The following is a 26,060-nucleotide window of genomic DNA, read 5'->3' as shown; positions in this document are numbered from 1 at the left end:
TTGATTGCTTTCTCATATGTGCCTTGATGCGGGGGGCAGGGGGGACTACAGCAGACCAAGTGACCCCTTGCTCAAGCCAGCAACCATGGGCTCAAGCTGGTGAGCCTTGCTCAAACCAGATGAGCCCACATTCAAGCTGGCGACCTCAAATCTGGAAACTCTGCGTCCCAATCTGACGCTCCATCCACTGCACCACTGCCTGATCAAGCCAGAGAGTATCTTCTGACAACACAATGATCATCTTAGCACTCATAAAACATTCAGAAAACAAATCATTTTGATGACTTATTCCTAGGGCCCAGTGCCAAGGCCCTGTCCTTCCACAATGACTCTGAGATGACAGGACATCCTTATGAACTTCCTAAAAGCCACGATTCTTCATACAATATACTATGACCTAATTTCAGATGTCTGTCCCTTTCTCTTATATAATCCATCAAATCATAAAAGATCTTTCTGCTTTCTTTTAAGCCCAATAAGAATAATATAGAGTTAAAAAAATAATATAGACTTGAGATTTACAACTATATTGCTATTGATTTTATAAATATTGGACTATGACATGTTATCCAGTGGTAAAAATAAACACAAAGTAACATTTACAGGAAACAAGAAAAAGAAACAAAAATTGTTCAGACCAAAAAGAGACATTATATCATTTTTTAAAATAAATTTTTTTAATACCTTGTGAGTTACAAATTTTTTAATTATTTTCATTTGTGGTATGTTTTTTTTTTTAATAAATAAAATTTTATTTTAATGGGGTGACATCAATAAATCAGGGTACATATATTCAAAGAAAACATTTCCAGGTTATCTTGTCATTTAGTTCTGTTGCATACCCACTTTTATTTTTAAATAAATTTTAAACATTAGTATCCTTCTGGTCAATAGAGATTAGGCTTACAGTTACTGATCTAATCAGAACTTGACTCTGGAGACGTAGCCTGCAGAATGCTACAGCCCCACTGTCTACTCTTAGGTTCCTCACCTACTTGGCAAGAATAGTCACCTCATTGCTGTTCTTTTTGTTGCCATCAAAAATATGCCCGCAGACCTGTGGTGGCGCAGTGGGATAAAGCGTCAACCTGGAACACTGAGGTTGCCGGTTCGAAACCCCCCTGGGCTTGCCTGGTCAAGGCACATGGGAGTTGATGCTTCCTGCTCCTCCCCCTTCTCTCTCTCTCTCACTCCTCTCTCTCTAAAAAATCAATCAATAAATAAAATATAAAAAAAAAAAAACCTAAAAAAAATATATATATGCCCGCAGATCCTTTCCATTTTAAGAACTTTCTGCAGACTGATTAGATCCGACACTGACCAAATCAGGAATGGATTAGATCTAATTAGATCAAGGATTAATCATATAAGAGACTGTGTAGATCAGCAACTGATTATATCAAGGTCCAATTAAAATAAATAAATAAATAGAGGCCCTGGCCGGTTGGCTCAGCGGTAGAGCGTTGGCCTGGCGTGCGGGGGACCTGGGTTCAATTCCCGGCCAGGGCACATAGGAGAAGCGCCCATTTGCTTCTCCACCCTCCCTCCCTCCTTCCTCTCTGTCTCTCTCTTCCCCTCCCGCAGCCAAGGCTCCATTGGAGCAAAGATGGCCCGGGCACTGGGGATGGCTCCTCTGCCCCAGGCACTAGAGTGGCTCTGGTCTCGGCAGAGCGACCCCCCGGAGAGGCAGATCATTACCCCCTGGTGGGCAGAGCTTTGCCCCTGGTGGGTGTGCCGGGTGGATCCCGGTCAGGCGCATGCGGGAGTCTGTCTGACTGTCTCTCCCCGTTTCCAGCTTCAGAAAAAGTAAAAATAAAAATAAATAAATAAATAAAATAAATAGATAGATAGATAGATAAATAAATCAGAGACTGATGAGATTGGAGACAATCTGATCGGGGACCAATTTAAGCAACTGTTGATTAGATCACAGACTGAATAGATCAGAGACTTGATTGGATTAAGGGCTAACTGAATCAGAGTGCTATCAAGCCAGAGACTGATTAGAACAGAGACTTGATCAAACAAGTACTGATTAGATCAAGAGTTGTTCAACCTGAATGCTGATCAAGAACTAATTAGATCAGAGACTGATAAATCAAAATGCTGAGTAGATCAGAAGCCTATTGGGTCAAAGACTGATTAGATCAAGGGCTGATTTGAACAAGCACTGAACAGCCTGACTAGCGGTGGCGTAGTGGATAGGGCGTCAGCCTGGGATGCTGAGGATCAAGGTTCATAACCCTGAGGTTGCTGGCTTGAGTGTGGGCTCACCAGTTTGAAAACAGGGTCCTTGGCTTGAGCATGGGATCACAGATATGACCCCATGAGCCCAAATGTTGCTTGCTTGAGCCCGAGGTCACTGGCTTGGCTGAAGTCCCCTAGTCAAGGCACATATGGGAAAACAATCAACAAACTAAGTTGCTGCAACTATGGGTTGATGCGACTCATCTCTTTCCTTTCCTGTCTGTCAGTCCCTGTGTCTGCCCCACTCCTCCTCTTGCTAAAAAAAGAAGAAAAAGGAGGAGGAGCAGGAAGAGGAGAAAGAGGAGAAGGAAGAAGAAGGAAAAGGAAGAAGAAGAGGAAGGAGAAGGAAAAGGAGAAGGAAGAGGAGGAGGAGGAGGAGGAGGAAGAGAAAGGGAAGGAGAAGAAGAAAGAAAAGGAGAAGAAGAAAAAGAAAGAGAAAGAAGAAAAAGAAGAAGGACAGGTAACCCATAATTTATAGATGAGCCTGACCAGGTGGTGGCGCAGAGGATAGAGCGTTGGACTGGGATGCGGAAGGACCCAGGTTCGAGACCCTGAGGTCGCCAGCTTGAGCGTGGGATCATCTGGTTTGAGCGGGAGCTCACCAGCTTGGACCCAAGGTCGCTTACTCGAGCAAGGGGTTACTTGGTCTGCTGAAGGCCCACGGTCAAGGCACATGTGAGAGGGCAATCGATGAACAACTAAGGCAGGCGTCCCCAAATTGCGGCCCGTGGGCCGCATGTGGCCCCCTGAGGCCATTTATCTGGCCCCCCACCACACTTCCGGAAGGGGCACCTCTTTCATTGGTGGTCAGTGAGAGGAGCACTGTATGTGGCAGCCCTCCAATGGTCTGAGGGACAGTGAACTGGCCCCCTGTGTAAAAAGTTTGGGGAGCCCTGAACTAAGGTCTCGCAACGAAAAAAAAACTGATGATTGATGCTTCTCATCTCTCTCTGTTCCTGTCTGTCTGTCCCTATCTATCCCTCTCTCTCATTCTCTCTGTCCCTGTAAAAAAAAAAAAAAAAAAAAAAAAAAAAAAAATTAGGTCGCCGGTTCAAAATCCTGGGCTTGCCTGGTCAAGGCACATATGGGAGTTGGATGTTTCCAGCTCCTCCCCCCTTCTATCTCTCTGTCTCTCCTCTCTCTGTCTCTCTCTGTCTCTCCCTCTCCTCTCTAAAATGAATAAAAAAAAAATAGAAAAAAAAAGATTAAAAAAAAATAATAATAATAATAAAAAGTATGTGGGTTTTTTTTAAAAAAGAAATTATGGATGAATGCCAGAGAATAGGGAAACTAATAAAACTCTGAAAAGTCTACTCACCTCTACATAACTCTTCACAAAAGGGTCCCACAATCCAGGAACCTTAATCAATGCATCAAAGTTGATGGATGCCTTCTCACTATGGCTGAGCATGTCCCGAGATGCTGTGCTGCAAGCATAATCATCCTCATCTGCTCAAAGACAAGAGATTTTAAGAATCATTCAGTACTGAAGACCTCTGGTGAACTAGCAATCAACAACTGCCCACCAGAAACGGGTAGGCCTCGATGGCTTCACTGGTGAATTCTAACATTTAAAGAATAAAACTAGTTCTTCACAAACCGTTCCCACCAAAAAAAGAATGGAGGGAACACTTCCCAATTCATTCTCTCTGCCAGTATTACCCTGATACCAAAACTGGACAAAGACAACACAAGGAAAGAAAAGTATAGGCCAATAGTTCTAGGTATATAGATGCAGAAATCCTCAACAAAATATGAGCAAACTGAATCCAGCAACAGATAAAAAGGAATACATATACCATGCTCAAGAAAAAATTTGGAGGATTCACTACAGTAGTCCCTTTCTTTTTTACAGAGGCAGAGATAGACAGGGACAGACAGACAGGAATGGAGAGAGATGAGAAGCATCAATCATTACTTTTTGTTGCGCGTGCAACTTCTTAGTTGTTCATTGATTGCTTTCTCATATGTGCCTTGACCGCAGGCCTTCAGCAGACTGAGTAACCCCTTGCTGGAGCCAGTGACTTTGGGTCCAAGCTGGTGAACTTTTTGCTCAAGCCAGATGAGCCCGTGCTCAAGCTGGCGACCTCGGGGTCTCGAACCTGGGTCCTTCCACATCCCAGTCCAATGCTCTATCCACTGCGCCACCACCTGGTCAGGCAGTGGTCCCTTTCTTATTTGTGGTTTCACTTTTTGCTGTTTCATTTACCCTCAGTCAATCAGTCCAAAAATGTTAAATGGAAAATTCCAGAAACAAACAGTTCATGAAGTTTTGTGAGTAGCAAAGAATGCTTCAATCATCAAGGATTAACAGGCCCTGTCCGGTTGGCTCAGTGGTAGAGCGTCGGCCTGGCGTGCAGGAGTCCCGGGTTCGATTCCCAGCCAGGGCACACAAAAGAAGCGCCCATCTGCTTCTCCACCCCTCCCCCTCTCCTTCCTCTCTGTTTCTCTCTTCCCCTCCCGCAGCCAAGGCTTCATTGGAGCAAAGTTGGCCCGGACCCTGAGGATGGCTCTGTGGCCTCTGCCTCAGGAGCTAGAATGGCTCTAGTTGCAACAGAGTGATGCCCCGGATGGGCAGAGCATCGCCCCCTGGTGGGCGTGCCCGGTGGATCCCAGTCCGGCGCATGCGGGAGTCTGTATGACTGCTTCCCCGTTTCCAACTTTAGAAAAATACAAAAAAAAAAAAATTAAAAAAGGATTAACAGCCATTGACACTGTCTGCTCCCAACATCCCACTATTGATACTATCATGGCTCAGCAGTCAGAGATCACGAAGCAGATGACTCTCCTTCTGAAACATCATCAGAAGGTCCACAGTCACCTCCCACTGAATCTCAGTGCCTACGTCATTCCCCTCACTTCTTCTCAGCCTGTGGACAGTGTGTCATTGCACTGCGTCACACGCAGGACTTGGAAAAGCCCGATTTACCAAGTGAAGTGAACTGGGGGATCGAGAGTGATGGCTAATGGCCACAGGATTTCTTTCTGGGGTAATAAAAATGTCTTAAAACTGATTATGGTAATGGATGTGCAACGCTTTGTGAATACACTACAAAGCACTGACTTGTACACTTTAAGAGGGTGAATGGTATTAAGAATTATACCTCAGGTCTCAATAAAATTGTCTTTTTAAAAAAACACAAGGGATCACTACACCTTACAAACTGGGTGATACAAAAAATCAGTCAATAACATATTAAAGAGATTATAGACAAAAGAAAACCCTGACCAGACTACTAGGGAAGCATAAATTGAAAACCACTTTGGCCTGACCAGGCGGTGGTGCAGTAGATAGAGTGTTGGATTGGGACGCAGAGGACTCAGGTTCGAGACCCTGAGGTCACCAGCTTGAGCACGGGTTCATCTGGTTTGAGCAAGGCTCACCAGCTTAAGCTCAAGGTCGCTGGCTAGAGCAAGGGGTCACTTAGTCTGCTGTAGCCCTACAGTCAAGGCACATATGAGAAAGCAATAAATGAACTAATTCAACTAAGGAGCTGCAACGAAAAATTGATGCTTCTCATCTCTCTCCTTTCCTGTCTGTCGCTATCTATCCCTCTCTCTGAGTCTCTGTCAAAAAAAAAGAAAGAAAACCACTTTGGAAAGAGTTCAGCCTATTATATATGTACTAAAGCTGAAAATGCACATACTCTGTGACAAGTCCTACTTCTAGAAATATCTACTTGTTTGTACCAGTATACATGCCCAAGAATTTGAAAGCAGCATTATTTACAACAGCCAAAAACTATTACTAATCTAAATGGCCATCAATCTATAGAAGAAATAAATTGTATGAATATCATACAATGACATGTTTTAAAACAATAAGAATTAACATAACTAACGCTAATTCAACTATATGGATGCATCTTAACACTAATGTTAAACAAAATGTGCAAGTCTCAAAAGACTTTATATACAAAGTATGAACCCAACTATGACATTCAGATATAGGCAAAACTTAATTACATTGTCTATAGATGCACATATGAGTGGGAAAGGCTTTTAAAAAGCAAGGATGTGATTACAATTAAAGTCAGGACGGTGGTTTTCTTAAGACAGAATGGGAGAAAGTGTGATCAGGAAGGCACATGGGGACAGCAGTGTTGTGCTCCTTCATCTGGGTGGCAGTGACATGGATGTTCTATAATTATTAATTCTATCGTATTTGTTTATTCACTTCTGCATACAGCAGGTCTTCAAATAACATCTTGGTTCAATGTCATTTTGTTATAATGTTGATGACATGCCATAGGAACTTGTTTACATCAATCACCCTTTGGGAAAATTGGTTTTGTTGCATGTCATTTCACTTAAAGACTCAGCAACTATGTTGAGTGAGGACTTACTATACATTTCACAATCTTAAAGGTTTAAAAAAAAAGATTCTCAGTCTTCACAAGCAACAACTAATGAGACCAAAATACTCTTTGGTACCAATGCTAATTTTCGGCCAAGAAAGTAATCCATCCAAAAGAGGGATTGGCATTCTCTCACTGAGTAAGTATCACTATGGAATTGGAAATTAGTGATAAGGGTAAAGTAGGTAAGAACTGATATAGAAAAAAAATTTAAAGGAAAAAAGGCAGATCCCTGAGTAAGTATAAGTTGGGTGTGAACTTACTATGGAAAAGGGTTCACAGTCACCACATGCATCAAATACAACCAGGACAGACCAGAGCAGCAAGGGGAAGTTATTCTAAGACAACTCTAAGCATTCGTTCATGGGTTATGTTCTTATGAGATTAGTTATATAGAACTTTTCTCTGTGAAATGGACATTTGAGGTTGGAAATCATCTAAAGAGCCCCAAGCATGATCATATCTTCATCTCCTGCTGCTAGAGAACAGAGCATCAGGAGCATGAAGGTACCGAGCTTCTGTCCATGGGGGAGACAGTGTAAGTGCCAGGTTCCAACTGCTGTCATCATCAAAGGTTTGCTTAAGTTCTACCTAAACATGGGTGAGAAGCAAGTAAATATTGACTTGAAAACTTACCTAATCAACATCAACAAGCCTTTAACAAAAAAAAAGAATTCAAGCAGGCATTATGGCAAGGTTAACTAAAGAAACAGAGGACAGATATGGGACCTCAAAAGATGGACTGATCGAAACATGGAGCTACAACATAAAATACATATGAAAAGAATTAGAAAAATTAAAAAGCAAGAAATGAAGAAGCAAATAACATAGGCTGAACATGTGGCTGGTCTGTCAGGTTTAAGGCATAAAGAATAAAGGGTCTATTGAGTCTTGAAGGGCAGAGGACATTCTAGATAAGGAAGTCTCCACAAGAGTATCATGACGAAGATGGCGCATCAGAAGTGTCTTGGGAGAAAGCAAAAATAGGAAAGAGGAAGGGAATGTTAAGATTAGTAAATCATATGACCAGAGACCAACAAAATACTACTTATCTCATAAGCATAAGAAGGGAACACTGCTTTCCATGCAGGACGTGAACCCCAGGACTGAGATTTGGAGAGAGAATGGGAATATAAAAAGAAAGGGGTTAGGCCCTGGCCGGTTGGCTCAGTGGTAGAGCATCGGCCTGGCATGCAGAAGTCCTGGGTTCGATTACCGGCCAGGGCACACAGGAGAAGTGCCCATTTGCTTCTCCACCCCTCCCCCTCTCCTTCCTCTCTATATCTCTCTTCCCCTCCCGCAGCCGAGGCTCCACTGGAGCAAAGATGGCCTGGGCGCTGGGGATGGCTCCTCGGCCTCTGCCCCAGGCGCTAGAGTGGCTCTGGTCGCAACAGAGCGATGCCCCGGAGGGGCAGAGCATCGCCCCCTGGTGGGCAGAGCGTCGCCCCCTGGTGGGCGTGCCGGGTGGATCCCGGTCGGGCGCATGCGGGAGTCTGACTGTCTCTCCCCGTTTCCGGCTTCAGAAAAATACAGAAAAAAAAAAAAAAAGAAAGAAAGAAAGAAAGGGGTTAAGCCTGACCTGTGGTGGCGCAGTGGATAAAGCGTCGACCTGGAAATGCTGAGGTCGCCGGTTCGAAACCCTGGGCTTGCCTGGTCAAGGCACATATGGGAGTTGATGCTTCCAGCTCCTCCCCCCTTCTCTGTCTCTCTCTCCTCTCTCTCCCTCTCTCTCCTCTCTAAAAATGAATTAAAAAATTTTTTTTTAAAAAAAAGGGGGTTAATCCCAGAGAAGCAATGGAGAAAAAACACACGTGAGAAAGAAAAGGCAGAAAATCTACAGCTCTGAGAACACAACATGGGGCTAGGACAGGACACCATCGCCACTGAAAAGTGAGAGAAAGGGGATTCAGTTTGAGAAGGACACGTGATCAATTTTTAGTACAATCAGTAGATCAAGAAAATGTTCTGTTATGACCTTTGTACAGAGATGAGACAACTTTATCATGTTCTATTCTTTATACATATTATTCTGAGAAACAATGTTATAAAACACACTAAACCCCATTCTAAACCCACCAGAAGAAACATTTATTCTATGCCATAATGCCTGCTAAAGGAACTGGTCACCTTTCTTGGCAACCATGTTTTAAAAAAGCAATGAATCTAAAATGGTCACAAACTTAATTTATACATTGTCTCATTTTTGTCTGAAAAGCTTTTTTATATACTAGAAATATAAAGGATGAGTGAGAATTTTACATCTAGAGAAACATCTGTTCTCTGTAACATCTGGATAAAGCTCAGCTGGGAAGTTGGTGGATTAGATTACTCCTAAAGACCCTGTGTCCCTCTGTCTTGTCACCATAACGAAAAGTCCACTCATACCCACTCACCAAGCTTGGACAATTCCATCTTGTTTGCAGACCAACAATAATATTGAAAAAGCCCTTTATAGGCCTTAATCAGGTTGATCAGCACCTTCTGGGAAGATGACTTGTCACCATATCTCCATGTCTCCGCCTGGCTGAGATTTCTGCTAGCCTCGTCAAGCATCCCATGGTGCAGAAGGTAAAACACATGTTGTAAGGAGATCTGCAACAATGAGAAGACATCCTTACATAACCATTCACCAGAAAGCTTAGTAAACATATGATAGAGGCTGGACTAAGACTTTGTAGGACACAAAAGAGGTAACAACACTGTGTCAGTCATCAAAAACTTCAATCCAGCCTGACCAGGCGGTGGCACAGTGGATAGAGCGTCGGAGTGGGACGCAGAGGGCCCAGGTTCGAGACCCCGTGGTCGCCGGCTTGAGCACAGGCTCATCTGGATCAAGCAAGGCGTCACTCGGTCTGCTGTAGCCCCCCCCCCCCCCCAGTCAAGGCACATATGAGAAAGCAATCAATGAACAACTAAGGTGCCACAAGAAAGAATTGATGCTTCTCATCTTTCTCCATTCCTGTCTGTCTGTCCCTATCTGTCTCTCTCTCTGACTCTCTCTGTCTCTGTCACAATAAAAAAAAAAAAAAAAAAAAAAACTTCAATCCAGCAAAGAGGAAAGACACATGAAATAACATGAGGTAAACGAGAGTAAAACTATCTAAGCTTACAAGAAGACAGTGTGATCTAGTGAGAAGAACCTGGGCAGTGACACAGAGTGTCCTGGCTCAGATGCTACTTTAAAGCTACACAGGCAGACAGTAGACTGGTGGTTGCTAAGGGCAGAGGATGCAGGAAATGGGAAGATGCTGGTCAAAGGGTGCATGTTTTCAGTTAATGAATGAGTTCAGGGCATCGAATGTGCAGCATTGTAGCTATAGCTCATAACACTGAATTGTATACTTAAAAGTCACTGCAAGAGTAGAACAGTGATTTTCAACCTTTTTCATCTCATGGCACATAAACTAATTACTAAAATTCTGCATCACACCAAAAAATATATTTTTTGCCATTTGACAAAAAAAATAGGTATAATTTTGGTTCTTTCACACTGGACAGATATTGTTGTATTGGTGGTTGTCATTTTTTTTATTAGACAACCTAAGGGAAAAGAGGTCAGTGCCCCTGACTAAATAGTCAGGTATTACAATGTTTTCAAAATTCTTGTGGCACATGGTAGAAAATCGCTGGGTGGAGCTTTAATGTTCTCACCAGAACAATAATAAAATGGTAACTATGTGGGGTAAAGGATGTGTTAACTAACCTTATTTTGAAAACTCTTTCACAACCTATATGAATATCAAATCATCACATGGTATACATTAAACTAACACCATGTTATATGTCAATTCTATCTCAATAAATATGAGGAAATAACATTTTCCTGTGGTATTAGAATTTCCAATTTGTTTAGTTCTGTCCTTTTGCAAAAGTGCCAATTCCTAGAGTACTCTAATGACTTAGGCAAAAGGTGAGTCTGTGACCCCTCACCATAATGAACACCAGTCCATCCCCGAAGACTGGTTTTGCAGCTAGCTGTATACAAAGAGAGGTATGTCACTCAGAGAACAAGGTAGGCAACAGAAAATGAAGAAATTAATGCTTCCACAGGCTGCTTTCTCTCAGCTGCTCGTATTTACCCAGGTGTCTTACCCTCCCATTCATGCCTGTTCTTGACTATTTAACTTATCACCGAGATAAGCTATTCTGTTAAAATGAACACGGCAGAGGTGAATTCACACAGCCTACATTCTTACCTTTAAGTAATTCATGACACCAATATTTTTCATCCTGTCAGCAAAGGTATTAAAAGTCTCCATGTTGCTTTTGGGGTGGTAATAGAGAATTTCACTTCCAAGTTTCCAAATAATCTGTCAAAACAGAAATTAGTAACACAAATATAAAATCTTTGCCTTAACCAATGTATGTCTCAGAAACCTATTTTTTCTAATTACAACAGTAAAAGGCAAGCTATAATTTCTTTTCTTACTGCTTCTGTCAACGTTTTACTGTATTTCACCCAGAGAAACTAATATTGTGTCAAATGTGATAAAATCTTTTCCAATTAAATTAAAAAACCAGGTAATTATAGAAGTGCCATTTTTAAGTTAGTAGTCTAAAAAAGGAAGGCAGTTAAGATTCATTCAGAAGTTAAAAATTTTAACTGATATAAGAGGAAAATCAGAAAACTTGGGTTCTGTTAACATTGGCTTCTTCACTACTCTTGGTCTCATGAGAGCAATAGACTAGATAGTTCCTGAGATCACAAGATTTATAACTATTGGCCCTGGCCAGTTGGCTCAGTGGTAGAGCATCAGCCTGGCGTGCAGGAGTCCCGGGTTCGATTCCCAGCCAAGGCACACAGGAGAAGCGCCCATCTGCTTCTCCACCCCTCCCCCTCTCCTTCCTCTCTGTCTCTCGCTTCCCCTCCCGCAGCCGAGGCTCCATTGGAGCAAAAAGTTGGCCTGGGCGCTGAGGATGGCTCTATGGCCTCTGCCTCAGGTGCTAGAATGGCTCTGGTTGCAGCAGAGCGATGCCCCAGATGGGCAGAGCATCGCCCCCTGGTGGGCGTGCTGGGTGGATCCTGGTCGGGTGCATGTGGGAGTCTGTCTGACTGCCTCCCATTTCCAACTTCAGAAAAAAAAAAAGGATTTATAACTATTGACTATATGTAATCTATATCGAGAACTCCAATTTAAGACCTTTTATCAAATACAAATTTTAGTAAAATACATTTTCTTCCCAGGGTACCAAAACTTCAGTAACAGAGCTTGGAGCTCTTCTTTTTCATGACAGTGAATCTTATTTCTCTTAGCCCAATTTAAGGTCACTCCATAACACTGACCTTAAAGTAAGTTTAAGTGAATTTTAAACCAATTACTTCTGTAAATATACAAATTGATTGGTATAATCATAAAACTCATCTTCCCAACTTAGAAAGAGACCAAGATTTCATTTGTAGAATGCTAAACTGTAGTATTTTGGAGCTTAAAGAAAAACTTGGAGATTACCCATCAGAGCTGTACTCAAACCTGGTTGTATATAAGAATTATCTGTTAAAAATAAATACTGCAGGGATTCAGACTCTGATTGAGTAGAACTGGGGTGGGCCAGCGGAATCTGTGTTTTCAACAGAAGCCCTAGATAATTCAAACAGAGCCAAACAAGTGTCTAGAAACCATTGATCCAATGCCTTCATGTTAGAAAACTCTCAACAAAAAGAGCCTGTAATTTATCCAGTATTTTCAAGATGTATAATACTTTAGTCCATAAACTAAATTTTCAATCAATGGGAACATTTTCTTTCAAAAATTTTTTTTGGCTCTATTAGATATCTACATCATACAATGGTTACTTTATTCATAAAAGCTATTTGAGATTTTCATGTGAAGTTATTTGCGGATAAACTGTTTTATACTGAACAGGATACACCAGGCACTGTTCTAGATCCCTGCCCTTCTGGAAGTTACATTCTACTATACAGACAGACAGTAAGCCAGAAACATAATAAATAAATTGGCAACTATTATAGGAAAAAATGGAGAAGGATAAGGCAGTGGTTTTTAACCACCGGTCCGCAGAAATTTCGTGCCAAACTGTCAAAGAGTTAACCCCACTGGTGTTGTATGAAGATTACAGAGCCTATAATCATGGGGTCTATAATCTTCACTCACAAAGGCCATACATTATATGAGCCCACTTACTATATATAAAATATCCAGAATAAAAAGTATGAGACTAGTAGTTGCCATGGGCTCGGGGGTGAAGAGCGAAACAAGGACTGAATGCAAGTTGGTACAAGATTTCTTCTTGGGGGGACAAGAATGTTCAACTTTAGATTGTGGTAATAGTTGCTCATCTCCATTACTATATGAAAAAACAGTGAATGGGTGAATTGTATGGTGTGTGAATTATATCTCAATAAAACAATTTTTTAAATTAAAAAAGGATCACTGGTTGCTATGTTGAAAATAGACGAGGAGGTGAAAAGGGAAAACAGTCATCTAAGTGGGATGCTAGTGGCTTCTGTCAAGGTGCAGCAATGGGGGTGGTGAGATGTGTTCGGACTGTAGGGAATCAAAAGCAGAGCTGACAGGATATTGTTATGGATATGGGATATGAAAGAAAGATGACTCCAGAGTATGGCCTTAGCCATAGATACATAAATAACATCATCTGAGATGAGGAACATTAGGTGTGATGCTGAAGATCAGAAGATCCCCTTCAGATTGTTCATGTGATATGACCATTGTAATTCAGGCGGTGATGTGGGGAGGATCTGGACTCGAGGAGAGATTTTCAGGGCCACAGACTATATTGATCTCCTTCAGATCAAGAGTGAGCTGAGAAAAAGAAGAAGACTACGGATCACGTTCTGGGAGCAGTCAGAAAAAAAGACAGAGGAATGGCCAGGGAGACAGGACTGAAAACTGGGAGTACAGTGTCCTGGAGGCCAGATGGAGACAGTTTATCACACAGGAGGGAGTGATCTACTATTGCTGATAGATCAAGTCAGGTGAGCTGAGAACCGGCCTCTGGATTCAGCAACCTGGAGATCACTGCTGACCTTCACAAAGCAATTTGGTAGCAATGGTGAAGTTGGTGGTCAGGGGGCCTAACTGGAGACTGCTTGGGCAGAACAGGTACACACACATTTGCTGAAAGGGAGAGTGGAAAAATGGGGCACAGCCTATGGGGCAAGAGGGGGTCAAGAGATAATTTTAAGATGGATAAATAAGCCTGACCAAGTGATAGCACAGTGGATAGAGCATCAGACTGGGATGCGGAGGACCCAGGTTCGAGACCCCCAAGGTCGCCAGCTTGAGCGTGGGCTCATCAGATTTGCGCAAGGCTTACCAGCTTGAGCCCAAGGCCCCTGGCTTGAGCAAGGGGTCACTCAGTCTCCGGTAGCCCCCCCAGTCAAGGCACATATGAGAAAGCAATCAATGAACAACTAAGGTGCCAAAAGGAAGAATTGATTCTTCTCATCTCTCTCCCTTTCTGTCTGTCCCTCTCTCTAACTCTCTCTGTCACAAAATAAAAAGGAAGGAAGGCAGGCAGGAAGAGAGGAAGGGAGGGAGGGAGGGAGGGAGGGAGGGAGGGAGGGAGGGAGGGAGAGAGAGACAAGCCTATCACTGTGAGGTCAGTAGGACATAGGAATTAAAAAAAAAGAAAAGATGGATAAATAGCATCCTACATGGAGGGGAGAATAATGACAAGAGGAAAGATGGATGAATTATTAGAATAAATGAATATTAGGAAATCTGAGAATTCAGAGCTCAGATTTTTTAGTCTCCTTTAAAATCACAGAGTAACAACAGTGTGCAAATAAAATGTCCCAATACAAACACTCTATTTAAACTACTTTTAGTAATTCCTAGTCAAATCAACTAGAGATCCTAAAAAACCTATTCTGGGGAGAACTCCACAGACTGAAACCCTCAGACATCAGTCATCTCCTCCAGCAGACTCACACTTGACTTACCTTGGGTGCAACCTGCTTTTTGTTGTTGTCTGAATCTTCTAGGATCTGAAAGTAACTGTGCATGTACTCTGCCGCCTGCTGCCACTGGTGCTTCAACAGAGCTTCTTGGATGAAACCTAAACAAGCATTTGTTGTCTGAGCAAAATCCTTCTCCTCTTTCCCTTTGGTCACTATAAAGATTAAAGAGAAGAGTCTTTACCTGGTGACTCTGATTCAACAGCTCAAAAACCTACTTCCATGAGACCCTATGCAACATACTTTACATGTTCTCATGTATTTCAGTCATGACGATGTTCCAGATAGACATGGATTTGGCTCCTGAGACCAGCACTTAAAGAGTTACTTCCGATTCAGTTTCCTCACCTTCAAAATGCCTCACAGGACTGGCTGGTTGGCTCAGTGGTAGAGCGTCAGCCCGGAACGTGAAAGTCCCAGGTTTGATTCCCAGTCAGGGCACACAGGAGAAGTGACCATCTTCTTCTCCACCCCTCCTCCTACTGCTTCCCTCTCTCAATCTCTCTCTTCCTCTCCCACAGCCATGGCTTGAATGGTTCAAGCAAAGTTGGCTCAGGGGCTGAGGATGGCTCCATGGCTTCCTCTCAGGCACTAAATTAGCTTGGTTGCTGAGCAATGGAGCAGCAGCCTAGAGGAGCAGAGCATTGCCTGGTAGGGAGCTTGCTGGGTAGATCCTTGTCGGGCCCATGTGGGAGTCTTTTTCTGCCTCCCCGCCTCTCATTTAATAAAATATATAAATAAAAATAAAATGCCTTACATATAGACCAGGGGTCCCCAAACTATGGCCCGCGGGCCGCATGCGGCCCCCTGAGGCCATTTATCTGGCCCCTGCCGCACTTCTGGAAGGGGCACGTCTTTCATTGGTGGTCAGGAGAGGAGCACATTGACCATCTCATTAGCCAAAGCAGGCCCATAGTTCCCATTGAAATACTGGTCAGTTTGTTAATTTAAATTTACTTGTTCTTTATTTTAAATATTGTATTTGTTCCCATTTTGTTTTTTTACTTTAAAATAAGATATGTGCAGTGTGCATAGGGATTTGTTCATAGTTTTTTTATAGTCCGGCCCTCCAATGGTCTGAGGGACAGTGAACTGGCCCCCTGTGTAAAAAGTTTGGGGACCTCTGATATAGACTTACTGAGGATTAATTTACTGAGAATTAATTTACATCTCATGATATAATTACATGAGATGAGATTTAGATCAAAAGATAAAGAAATAGCCTGACCAGGCGGTGGCGCAGTGGATAGAGCGTCAGACTGGGATGCAGAGGACCCAGGTTCGAGACCCTGAGGTCGCCAGCTTGAGCGCGGGCTCACCTGGTTAGAGCAAAAAGCCCACCAGCTTGAACCCAAAAGGTCGCTGGCTCCAGCAAGGGGTTACTTGGTCTGCTGAAGGCCCGCGGTCAAGGCACATGTGAGAAGGCAATCAATGAACAACTAAGGTGTCGCAATGTGCAACGAAAAACTAATGATTGATGCTTCTCATCTCTCTCCGTTCCTGTCTGTCTGTCCCTGTCCATCCTTCTGACTCACTCTCTGTCTCTGTAAAAAAATAAACAAAAAAAAAAAAAAAAAAAAAAAAAGATAAAGAAATAGGAGCTAAAATCTAGGAGACAAGGGGAAATAAGGAGCATTTGAGATCTTGCTTCCTAGAAACCATCGTCAGTTTGGGCTCAAATAAACTCTTATAAAAACTCTTTACAGGTTTGAACATTTCTTACATCAACAACAAATTCAGATTAAAGCCATCATTACATAAATGTACTGTATTGTAAAGAAGTGAGACATTTTAACTTATAAGTTAGCATTTTATTTGGAGTTCATTTTAGTGTTTTCTCTTTTAGTGTTTGGGTTATTTTAGGACACAGAATATTAAGAAAGAAGAAACCTAAAGATGACCTTACAAAGAAAACTTGTACAAGGTTGAACATTAGGAGGGTACCTGGATAATTCACAGTTGTTCTCCACCTCTAGCTCATGACCTGTTACTTCACCTGAAGAGTAACTAACTGTCTAGTATTTGTAGAACCCGGTATTGGGGCTCCCGCTGAATGTGCTCTCAATTTGCACTTTATCTTTTCCATTTCATTAAACGTTTTTTCTCTCATTACATATCAAGCAAGAAAAAAAAATCACCTATAACCCATCAGCCACTAAAAGGAGGAGGAGGGAGAAGCTAGGCTAAGAAAGATTTGAGAGTGATAAGAAAAGTGCTGGTTCAAATGTACTCCCAGAACTACACCATCCAGTGTGCCAACATACAGGTAACTGACTCTTTTATATGTTCTTACACAGAATTTATCACAGAGAAAAACTGGCTTAAATTACATAAGATGAAAATGGGAGAAAATTTTCTTTTTTCAAAATCTGTTATAGGTCAATTCCATTAGGGGTTGTGTCAATGCAACTCAACAGAAATTTCTTGAAAACACTTGCTAGGTATGTGCTCCACAATGGCAGAGACCATATCTTCTTCCTCTAGGTAGCCCCAATATTTAGCCAATGCCAGGAATATAGTAAGTGCTCAGTTTAAAAAAAGTGTATTGCCTGACTGGGCGGTGGCGCAGTGGATTGAGCGTCGGACTGGGATGCAGAGGACCCAGGTTCAAGTCCCCGAGGTCGCCAGTTTGAGCATGGGCTCATCTGGTTTGAGCAAAAGGCTCACTAGCTTGGACCCAAGGTCGCTCGCTTGAGCAGGGGTTACTCGGTCTGCTGAAGGCCCACGGTCAAGGCACATATGAAAAGGCAATCAATGAACAACTAAGGTGTTGCAATGAAAAACTGATGATTGATGCTTCTCATCTCTCTCCATCCCTGTCTGTCTGTCCCTATATGTCCCCTCTCTCTGACTCTCTCTCTATCTCTGTAAAAAAAAAGGAAAAAAAGTGCATCCTCCATAATAGAGACTATTATTAATTCAAAGGAAAAGAAATCTGAAAGAAAAACAGTCTATTTTTTTATGATTTCTTTATTTCCACAGTATAAGAAACCCTCATATATGTATTCCTATCTTGAAAAGTAAACCAGCTTGGTTATTCATTTTGTATCCATATCGAATCTTATCAACCCTTTGCATGGAATATAAAAGGGCTGTATTGTGTTTTACTTACCCACACTATCTATATGCTTTTGGAGCCAAGGAAAACACATTCCTGAACCAGAGAGTACACTCCGTTCCCCTGGGTCATCATCCTCTGTCTCTGGCTTTATAAATTCTTCACTGGAATCACTCATACCTATTTCAACTGAGAATATCTGTTACTTTCTGTACATCTTGATCCACAGCCTTCTGAGTTATACAAAAACACACACACACACAAAACTTTTTATCTAGCAATTATCATTTGATTAGCAAAATTAGTTGTACCTGGTAGTTCCTTTTAAAAAATTAACTTATGTCAGCAACAGCCAAAATAAATGATCCATTCAAAATAAACAAATACTACTTTGTTTCAAGAAAACACTAAGATAAGACTCTGTCCCTTGATTTAAAAAAACAAAACAAGCCTGACCTGTGGTGGCGCAGTGGATAAAGTGTCGACCTGGAAATGCTGAGGTTGCTGGTTCGAAACCCTGGGCTTGCCTGGTCAAGGCACCTATGGGAGTTGATGCTTCCAGCTCCTCCCCTCCTTCTCTCTGTCTCTCCCTCTCCTCTCTAAAGTGGATAAATAAAAAATTAAAATTAGCCCTGGCCGGTTGGCTCAGCGGTAGAGCGTCGGCCTGGCGTGCGGGGGACCCTGGTTCGATTCCCGGCCAGGGCACATAGGAGAAGCGCCCATTTGCTTCTCCACCCCCCACCCCCTACTTCCTCTCTGTCTCTCTCTTCCCCTCCCGCAGCTGAGGCTCCATTGGAGCGGAGATGGCCCAGGCACTGGGGATGGCTCCTTGGCCTCGGCCCCAGGCGCTAGAGTGGCTCTGGTCGCGGCAGGGCGACGCCATGGAGGGGCAGAGCATCGCCCCCTGGTGGGCAGAGCTTCGCCCCTGGTGGGCGTGCCGGGTGGATCCCAGTCGGGCCCATGCAGGAGTCTGTCTGACTGTCTCTCCCCGTTTCCAGCTTCAGAAAAGAAAAGAAAAAAAAAATTAAAAAAATTAAAATTAAAATAAACTTTCCTTTAAAAAAAAACAAACAAGTGCTCAAGTCTAGAGGGAGAAACAACAAAGTAATGCCTAATAACAAAACAATACAATGATAACGGTAATAATAGTTAACATTTATTGGGCGCTTTCTATACACCGGGCATATAAATCTCCTAATTTAATCCTTACAGACATCCTGAGGTAAGTACTATTATTTTATTCCATTTTCATGTTGAAAAAACAGAAGGGCTAAGTAAAGGACAACAACTTGGCCCGATGTCACAAGAAAGATGATGACAATATGCTTTGAAATACTAACTGAAAAACTTGTCCAGCACAGAGTCTGGGGTGTGGGTGGAGGAGGGGATCGCAAACCAGAAGTGACAGCGGAAACCGATCTCGGAAGGCAGCCCTTTATGCCTAGCAGAGTTTGGACTTAACCCTCAAGGTGCTCAGGACCATCTATCTCCCTCGCTCCCTCAGCCGATGGCTTATTCGGTCCTGTTGGTACTGCCTGCTGGCACTTCAGCCTTCCCTCTTCTCCGCTATCCTACACCGCTGCCCCAGCTCAGGACACCTTCAAACTGGGTCTAGATTACGGCATTAACTTTGTAGCTTGTCTCCCCGTCTCAAATGTACCTACTCCACATCACGGCCAGAGTACATCTTTTAAAATCAAATTCTAGGGTTAGGAGCCTGGGCTTTAAAGAACAGGTGAATCTGAATCCCATGCACACGGACTGTGAGTCCGTGGATGATACCAGTGGCACTTACCTGCCTACCAGAAGTTGCCTGTACCACCTAACCCCATCTCCTGGATACGGAACAGCGTGGCAAACACCGGAAGTTAGGGAGTGCTTGGTTAGAGCACGCATTAAATCTTCAGCGGACTCTAAGGCGGTGCGCAGACGCAGCTCCGCCCCTAACTTGCTTCGTAGGCGCAGCCGTGGTGGGTCTTCGGCTTCACCCCTCGCTGCTTGACACCCAGGTCCCCCGCCCCAGTAACCCGGAAGTGACCTCGAGCTGCCGCCCTCCTACGGCTTTCACTCCAGCTTCGTAGCTTAGCCCATCCCGATTGGGGAAATGGGAGACTTGAGTTGCAAGTGGATATTGGGATGAAGTGAACAGTCAAAAAAGGCAGAATGTCCTTTACCCATGTTACCTGTAGGATTTTGTTTGGCTCAGGAGGTCACTGCGCGAGCCTCAGAAGTGTGGTTGGTGGTCCTGGCAAAACCAATCAGAATTGCTTCCTTGAAATCATTTTTTTCTCTTTCAATGAATACTTAGCTTTGAATCAAGGTGACCCCTAACTATGTCCCCCAAATTTGGGCAAAAGTGTTTTTCCTCTCAACAGTGGTGGTTCTGCAGACTCACCTGAAGTCACTGTCATGAGGAAAGTTGACAAACTTTTTATGAAACAGGCATGGAAAATAAGATGGCTAAATGTGAAATAGTGGAAAGTTGAGGGGCTCTACGGAAGATCACCCTGGAAAAGCAGAGACCAATGGAGAAACAATATGTATCTCCAAAATTTGTAAAGTTGATCTGTGAAAGAAGGATCAGACTACTTCTTCAAAACAGCCCAGTTAACAAAACTAGGACTAAAGAGTGAAAGTTAAAGGGAGGCAGCTTTAAAGTCTTTCAAGTCATTACAAGAATTTTGTAAGGCTGCACAAGTAATAGCATAGGCTGCCATGGGAAAATTTTACCCTGAAAGTAAATAGTTTGAACAGAATCAGGGTATTGTAGAGTTGATTGAAGGGTCTAGTAAGAGTTTATCCAGGAATTCCTTTATTCATTCTGGTTTGATGTCATTCATTCATCCTCTTTTGTATTCCATATCATTTCCTATTCTATGAAGATTCAAATAGGAATGAGCTTTAACACTTGCAGCTAACTCATTCTCTTTCTGTATGCAATTGCTCAATAACCACACTTGAGTAGTCTTAATAATAGTATTTCTATTCCTATGTTCCTGTTCTTAATTTTATACTGAATATATCAATTCAAATGCTGAGGATTCAGGAGGTTTGCTTTGTCCGGACATTTGTGATTTGTTAACAAGTGGGCTGTATTTGGGTGTCATCAAGAACCTGTCTCTGCCTCTCAGTTCTTAGTGTCTCCTCCAGGGGGCGCTTTGGAACTGCCAACCACAGCTTGGGAGGGTGTTACCTGCCACACTGACTTTTAGTAAAAAAAGTGTTCATGGTAGGTACTATCTAAACATGTCTCCTTTGTGACAAAGTCATTGATTTTCTGAGACTCTTTTTGCACTAGCAAGCGTCTTTGTTGGCTAAGAGCCAGATATGTTGCTGTTTAATTTTTTAAACAACATAAATGAGCAACTTTTAACATGTGATCTTACTTGCTTTTTCAAGAAACACCATGAAGTGTTAACATTAGCCCCGATTTTATAGATGAGGAACCTGAGACACATAAAAATTGATGACTCGCCTAGGATCACACAAGTCGACTTCTGATAACTTAGCTTAATTCTTTTGACTACAATCTCTGCCTCTGCTGTTGTCCTGTAAGTAAGTAATCCATAACTGAAAACTATAATGGATAAAGCCAGTCTACACTGTAGAAATAGAGTTGCTCAGGCCCCACCTTGGAATTTGTTCGTTTCAAAGCATCAAATATTTGACTTCTTTGAAAATAGTGCCAAAGTAAATTAGGCAGAACCGGAAACAGGAACTTATATATAAACCTACATATAATTGTGGCAATTTCAGATGTTTGAGTTTTTCTTTCTTTGCACAACAGAAATTGGGGTATTTGCCAAGACTAGACAAATAGTATATGCTGACAGAAAACTTGCCTTGTGTATGACTCACTCCCGGAAGACCATAACCTCTGACGTGACTTTGGCATGGCTTTTTATTTGGGGGGAAGAATTTAACCCTAATGGCCAAGCTTAACCTCAAACTCCGTTTTCCTTGGATTTCAGAACAGAATACTTGCTTAAAGTTCCCTTCATTTTTATGATCCCTAAAGTCTGATGCCTTTCTGTCTTTGACTCTACTAAATTTAAATTCATGTGCTTGATTTTCATAATCTGACCTACCGTAGCCACCCAAATTTATCTCTCGCTATTTTTTAACAGGATTGATTCACTCTAGTAAGATTAGGTCTCCTTACTGCCTTACTGTCCTTTCAAAATTACTTTTTTTTTTTTTGGTTTTAGGTTCTTTCTTCACTTGACCTTTCCTTTCTTTTTAGAATCTAAATTCTGCTTATTCACCAAGACCTAACTCATATCCAACAACCATCATTTACTTTCCTCCTTTTTTGAACTCTTTAGTGCTTACAATTTATACCAAAACACATTTTAGCACTTATTGTGTGGCAGCATTCTTTTTCTCATCCCATCCCCCCATTCTTACTAAGAGAGATAATTGGTATTAGCAAGAGAAATTTGTTGATCTTTTAGGAGTTTCCACTGTCATGAATATGATGAGGATCAGGAGTCATTCTCCACCCTCAGGGTTGGACACAGTTGTAAGAGGTAAACCCACCTTCTAGACACTGACCACACAGGGTACACTGACACAAAAGCCAGAAATCTGAGAAGAAAGGAAGATCTCGGGATGCTCAGCAGAAAATAATACTATATAGGTTGACCTCACACAATAAAGAAATGTGTTTGGTGTTTTTCTGACTCACTATTTTGTAACCAGTCATAGTGTTTGTATTTTTAACTAAGACCTTTACTAGGATATTTATCTGGTTTATAGTTCTTCAGTTTATTTGTCTTTTATTACTGAATTTTAAGAGATTTTAATATATTCTAGATCAGCGATTTTCAACCTTTTTCATCTCATGGCACACATAGACTAATTACTAAAATTTTGCAACACTCCAAAAAAATTTATTTTGGCTGATCTGCTAAAAAAAGATTAGGTATAATTTTGAGTGACTTACAAAACAAAATAATAATAATAATAATAATAATAATAATAGTAATTGCCCACTCTTTTTGCTCCAGGGTGACTTTTTAAAAAATCAGATGGCAATACTTGTATATAAAGATTTCTGGTACCAAGATTTAACCAACCAGATGAAACCATATTATGCAACATGACCAATAAGATGCAACTCTATTATATGACTGATATTTATGGCTCAAGATAGGACATTCACACCAGACAACTACTATTGTGTTGGCTGCTGTCATTTTAAAAAATTGATTAATTGATTGATTTTAGAGAGAGAAGAAGAGGGAAAGAGAGACAGAAACATTGATCTGTTCCTGTATGTGCCCTTACTGGTGATTGAACACACAATCTTTGCATATTGGGACAACACTCTAAACCAACTGAGCTACCCAGCCAGGCTGTTGCAATTTTTTTATTTGACAATCTAAGGGAAAAGAAGTCAGTGACGCTGACTAAATAATCAGGTATTAAATATTTAAAAAAAATTTTGTGGCACATTAGTTGGAAATCGCTGTTCTATATTCCTTATCAGATATGTAACCAACAAATATTTTCCCTCCTTCTATGTGGTTATCTTTTCACTTTTTCATGATGTCCTTGAAGCATAATTTTTAAATTTTACTAAGACAAATTTATGTGTGTTTTTTTTTAATTTCTGTGCTTTTGTTGTCATATCTAAGAAATCATGCCTGACTAGGCGGTGGCGCAGTGGATAGAGTGTCGGACTGGGATGCGGAAGACCCAGGTTTGAGACCCCGAGATCACCAGCTTGAGCACGAGCTCATCTGGCTTGAGCAAAAAAAAAAAAAAAAAAAAGCTCACCAGCTTGGATCCAAGGTCGCTGGCTCAAGCAAGGGGTCACTCGGTCTGCTGAAGGCCTGCGGTTAAGGCACATATGAGAAGGCAATCAATGAACAACTAAGGTGTCGCAACGAGAAACTGAAGATTGATGCTTCTCATCTCTCTCCGTTCCTGTCTGTCTGTCCCTATCTATCCCTCTCTCTGACTCTCTCTCTGTCCCTGTAAAATAAAATAAAATAAAATAAAATAAAATAAAATAAAATAAAATAAAATAAAATAAAATAAAATAAGAAATCATTGCTTACTACTCCAAGATTTCTCCCTGTTTTTTCCTAGGATTTTTATGGTTTTAGCTTTTACATTTAGGTCTATAATCCTTTTTTAATTAATTTCTGTATGTGGTATAAGGTAGTGTTCATTTCTTTCTTTTGCATATGGATATCCAGTTGTCCCAGCCCCATGTGTTGTAAGACTTCACGTCATCTTTGAAAAATACTTTCACTTAGTATACAACTCCAGAGTGTCATATTTTTCTTCTAGCACTTTAAATACGTTGATTGACTGTCTTCTGGCTTCCATTTCTCCAACAAGGATGATCCTGTGACTCATTTTTGCTCCTGTGTATATAGAGTGACTATTTTCTGTAGATGACTTTCACATTTTTTAAAATTACCACTGGTTTCAAGTCATTTGACGTGAACTTGTTCATATTTCTTGTGCTTGGGGTTTGTTGAACTTCTTGGATCTGTTAGTTTTCATTAAACCTGGAATACTTTTATCCATTATTTCTTCAAACATATTTTCTATCTCCCACCTCCTCAGAGACTTCTATGACACATATATCAGAATGATTGAAGTTGTGCACACTGATGCTGTGTTTATTAGTCTCTTTTTTCTCTCTCTTTCATTTTGGAGAGTTTCTATTGCTATGTCTTCAAGTTCACTATTATTTTCTTCTGCAGTCTCTAATCTGCTCTTAATCCCACCCAGTGTTGTTGTTTTTCTCTATCTCAGTTGTTATTTTTCTTCACCTAAGTTTGACCTGGATCATTTTGGTCCTGTGTTTCTCCTTTCCATGCTTATGCTTTCCCACAGCATCTTTAACCTATGGAATATAACTGTGCTAATGTCCTGGTGTAATAATTCTATCATTTGTATAATTTAATATAGTTTCTATTGATTGATTTTTTCCTTTCTTTGTGGCTTGTGTTTTCTTGCTTCTTTTCATGCCTCATAATTTTTTACTGGACTCCAGTCACTGTGAATTTACCTTGTTAGGTGCTCGGTATTTTGTATTCTTTTAAATATTCTTGAACTGGCCTGACCAGGCAGTGGCACAGTGAATACAGCATCAGACTGGTATGCCGAGGTTCGAGACTCCGAGGTCACCAGCTTGAGCGCAGGCTCATCTGGCTTGAGCAAAAGCTCACCAGCTTGGACCCAAGGTCGCTGGCTCAAGCAAGGGGTTACTCAGTCTGCCGAAGGCCCATAGTCAAGGCACATATAAGAAAGCAATCAATGAACAACTAAGGGGTCTCAAAGAAAAACTGATGATTAATGCTTCTCATCTCTCTCAGTTCCTGTCTGTCTGTCCCTATCTATCCCTTTCTCTGACTCTTTCTCTGTACCTGTAAAAGTAAATAAATTAAAATAAATAAATAAATATTCTTGAACTGTGTCATGGAATGCAGTCAATTTACATTCTTAACTTTTTAAAAATTCATTTTAGCCTGACCAGGCAGTGGCACAGTGGATAGAGCGTCAGACTGGGATGCGGAAGACCTAGGTTCGAGACCCCAAGGATGCCAGTTTGAGCGCGGGCTCATCTGGTTTGAGCAAAAGCTCACCAGCTTGGACCCAAGGTCACTGGCTTGAGCAAGGGGTTACTTGGTCTGCTGTAGCCCCATGGTCAAGGCACATATGATGAAGCAATCAATGAACAACTAAGGTGTCGCAATGAAAAACTAATGATTGATGCTTCTCATCTCTCTCTGTTCCTGTCTATCCCTCTCTCTGACTCTGTAAAAAAATAAAAATAAAAAAAAAAAAAATTCATTTTAGATAAGAGAGAGAAGGGGGGAGGAGCAGGAAACATCAACTCCCATATGTGCCTCGACCCTGCAAGCCCAGGGCTTCAAACTGGCAACCTCCTCAGTGTTCTAGGTTGATGCCTTATCCACTGCGCCACCACAGGTCAGGCTATTTTGAACTTTTTTTTTTTTTTTTTAACAGAGAGAGAGTCAGAAAGAGGGATTGATAGGGACAGACAGGAACGCAGAGAGATGAAAAGCATCAATCATTAGTTTTTTGTTGTGACACCTTAGTTGTTCATTGATTGCTTTCTCATATGTGCCTTGACCGTGGGGTTACAGCAGACCGAGTGACCCCTTGCTCAAACCTGCGACCTTGGGTTCAAGCTAGTGAGCCTTGTTCAAGCCTGATGAGCCTGCTTTCAAGCTGGCGAGCTCAGGGTCTCGAGCCTAGGTCGTCTGCATCCCACCCAGCCCGACACTCTATCCACTGCCTGGTCAGGCCCATTTTGAACTTTTTGAGGTTTATTTTTAATCTTTATTAGAGTAACTTTCAACCTTAAACTGCTAATTTCCCCTTTATTGAGGCCTCTATCTTGCCCTTTTTATTATGTTTTCTACTCTGGCGAGTGCGAGCACAAACTTCTTTAATTTAACAGTGTTTATAT

General features: G+C 41.7%; 1 protein-coding gene across 7 annotated transcripts in view; it reads right to left on the bottom strand.

Annotated features, from left to right (window-relative positions):
- TAF1A (TATA-box binding protein associated factor, RNA polymerase I subunit A) overlaps window positions 1–26,060 on the bottom strand; it is a 63,559-nt gene that overhangs the window by 10,694 nt on the left and 26,805 nt on the right. Inside the window, exons 1-7 of one of the 7 annotated variants that reach the window (XM_066237832.1) lie at window positions 19,398–19,595; window positions 18,059–18,201; window positions 17,657–17,791; window positions 14,530–14,645; window positions 10,802–10,915; window positions 8,999–9,197; window positions 3,566–3,696 (exon numbers count right to left, since the gene is read on the bottom strand). In XM_066237832.1, the coding sequence (XP_066093929.1) occupies window positions 3,566–3,696; window positions 8,999–9,197; window positions 10,802–10,915; window positions 14,530–14,645; window positions 17,657–17,791; window positions 18,059–18,201; window positions 19,398–19,498 (939 nt within the window). In that variant the 5' untranslated portion in view covers window positions 19,499–19,595. Of the gene's footprint in view, window positions 1–3,565; window positions 3,697–8,998; window positions 9,198–10,801; window positions 10,916–14,529; window positions 14,700–17,656; window positions 17,802–18,058; window positions 18,202–19,397; window positions 19,596–26,060 lie in introns of those variants that run through there. The other 6 variants (XM_066237814.1, XM_066237822.1, XM_066237843.1 and 3 more) reach the window with 6 other exon arrangements.

The sequence above is a fragment of the Saccopteryx bilineata genome, chromosome 1, assembly GCF_036850765.1.
Source record: "Saccopteryx bilineata isolate mSacBil1 chromosome 1, mSacBil1_pri_phased_curated, whole genome shotgun sequence".
NCBI lineage: Eukaryota > Metazoa > Chordata > Mammalia > Chiroptera > Emballonuridae > Saccopteryx > Saccopteryx bilineata.
Note: the sequence above shows the minus strand (reverse complement) of the source record. Positions and strands in the feature narration are given on the sequence as shown.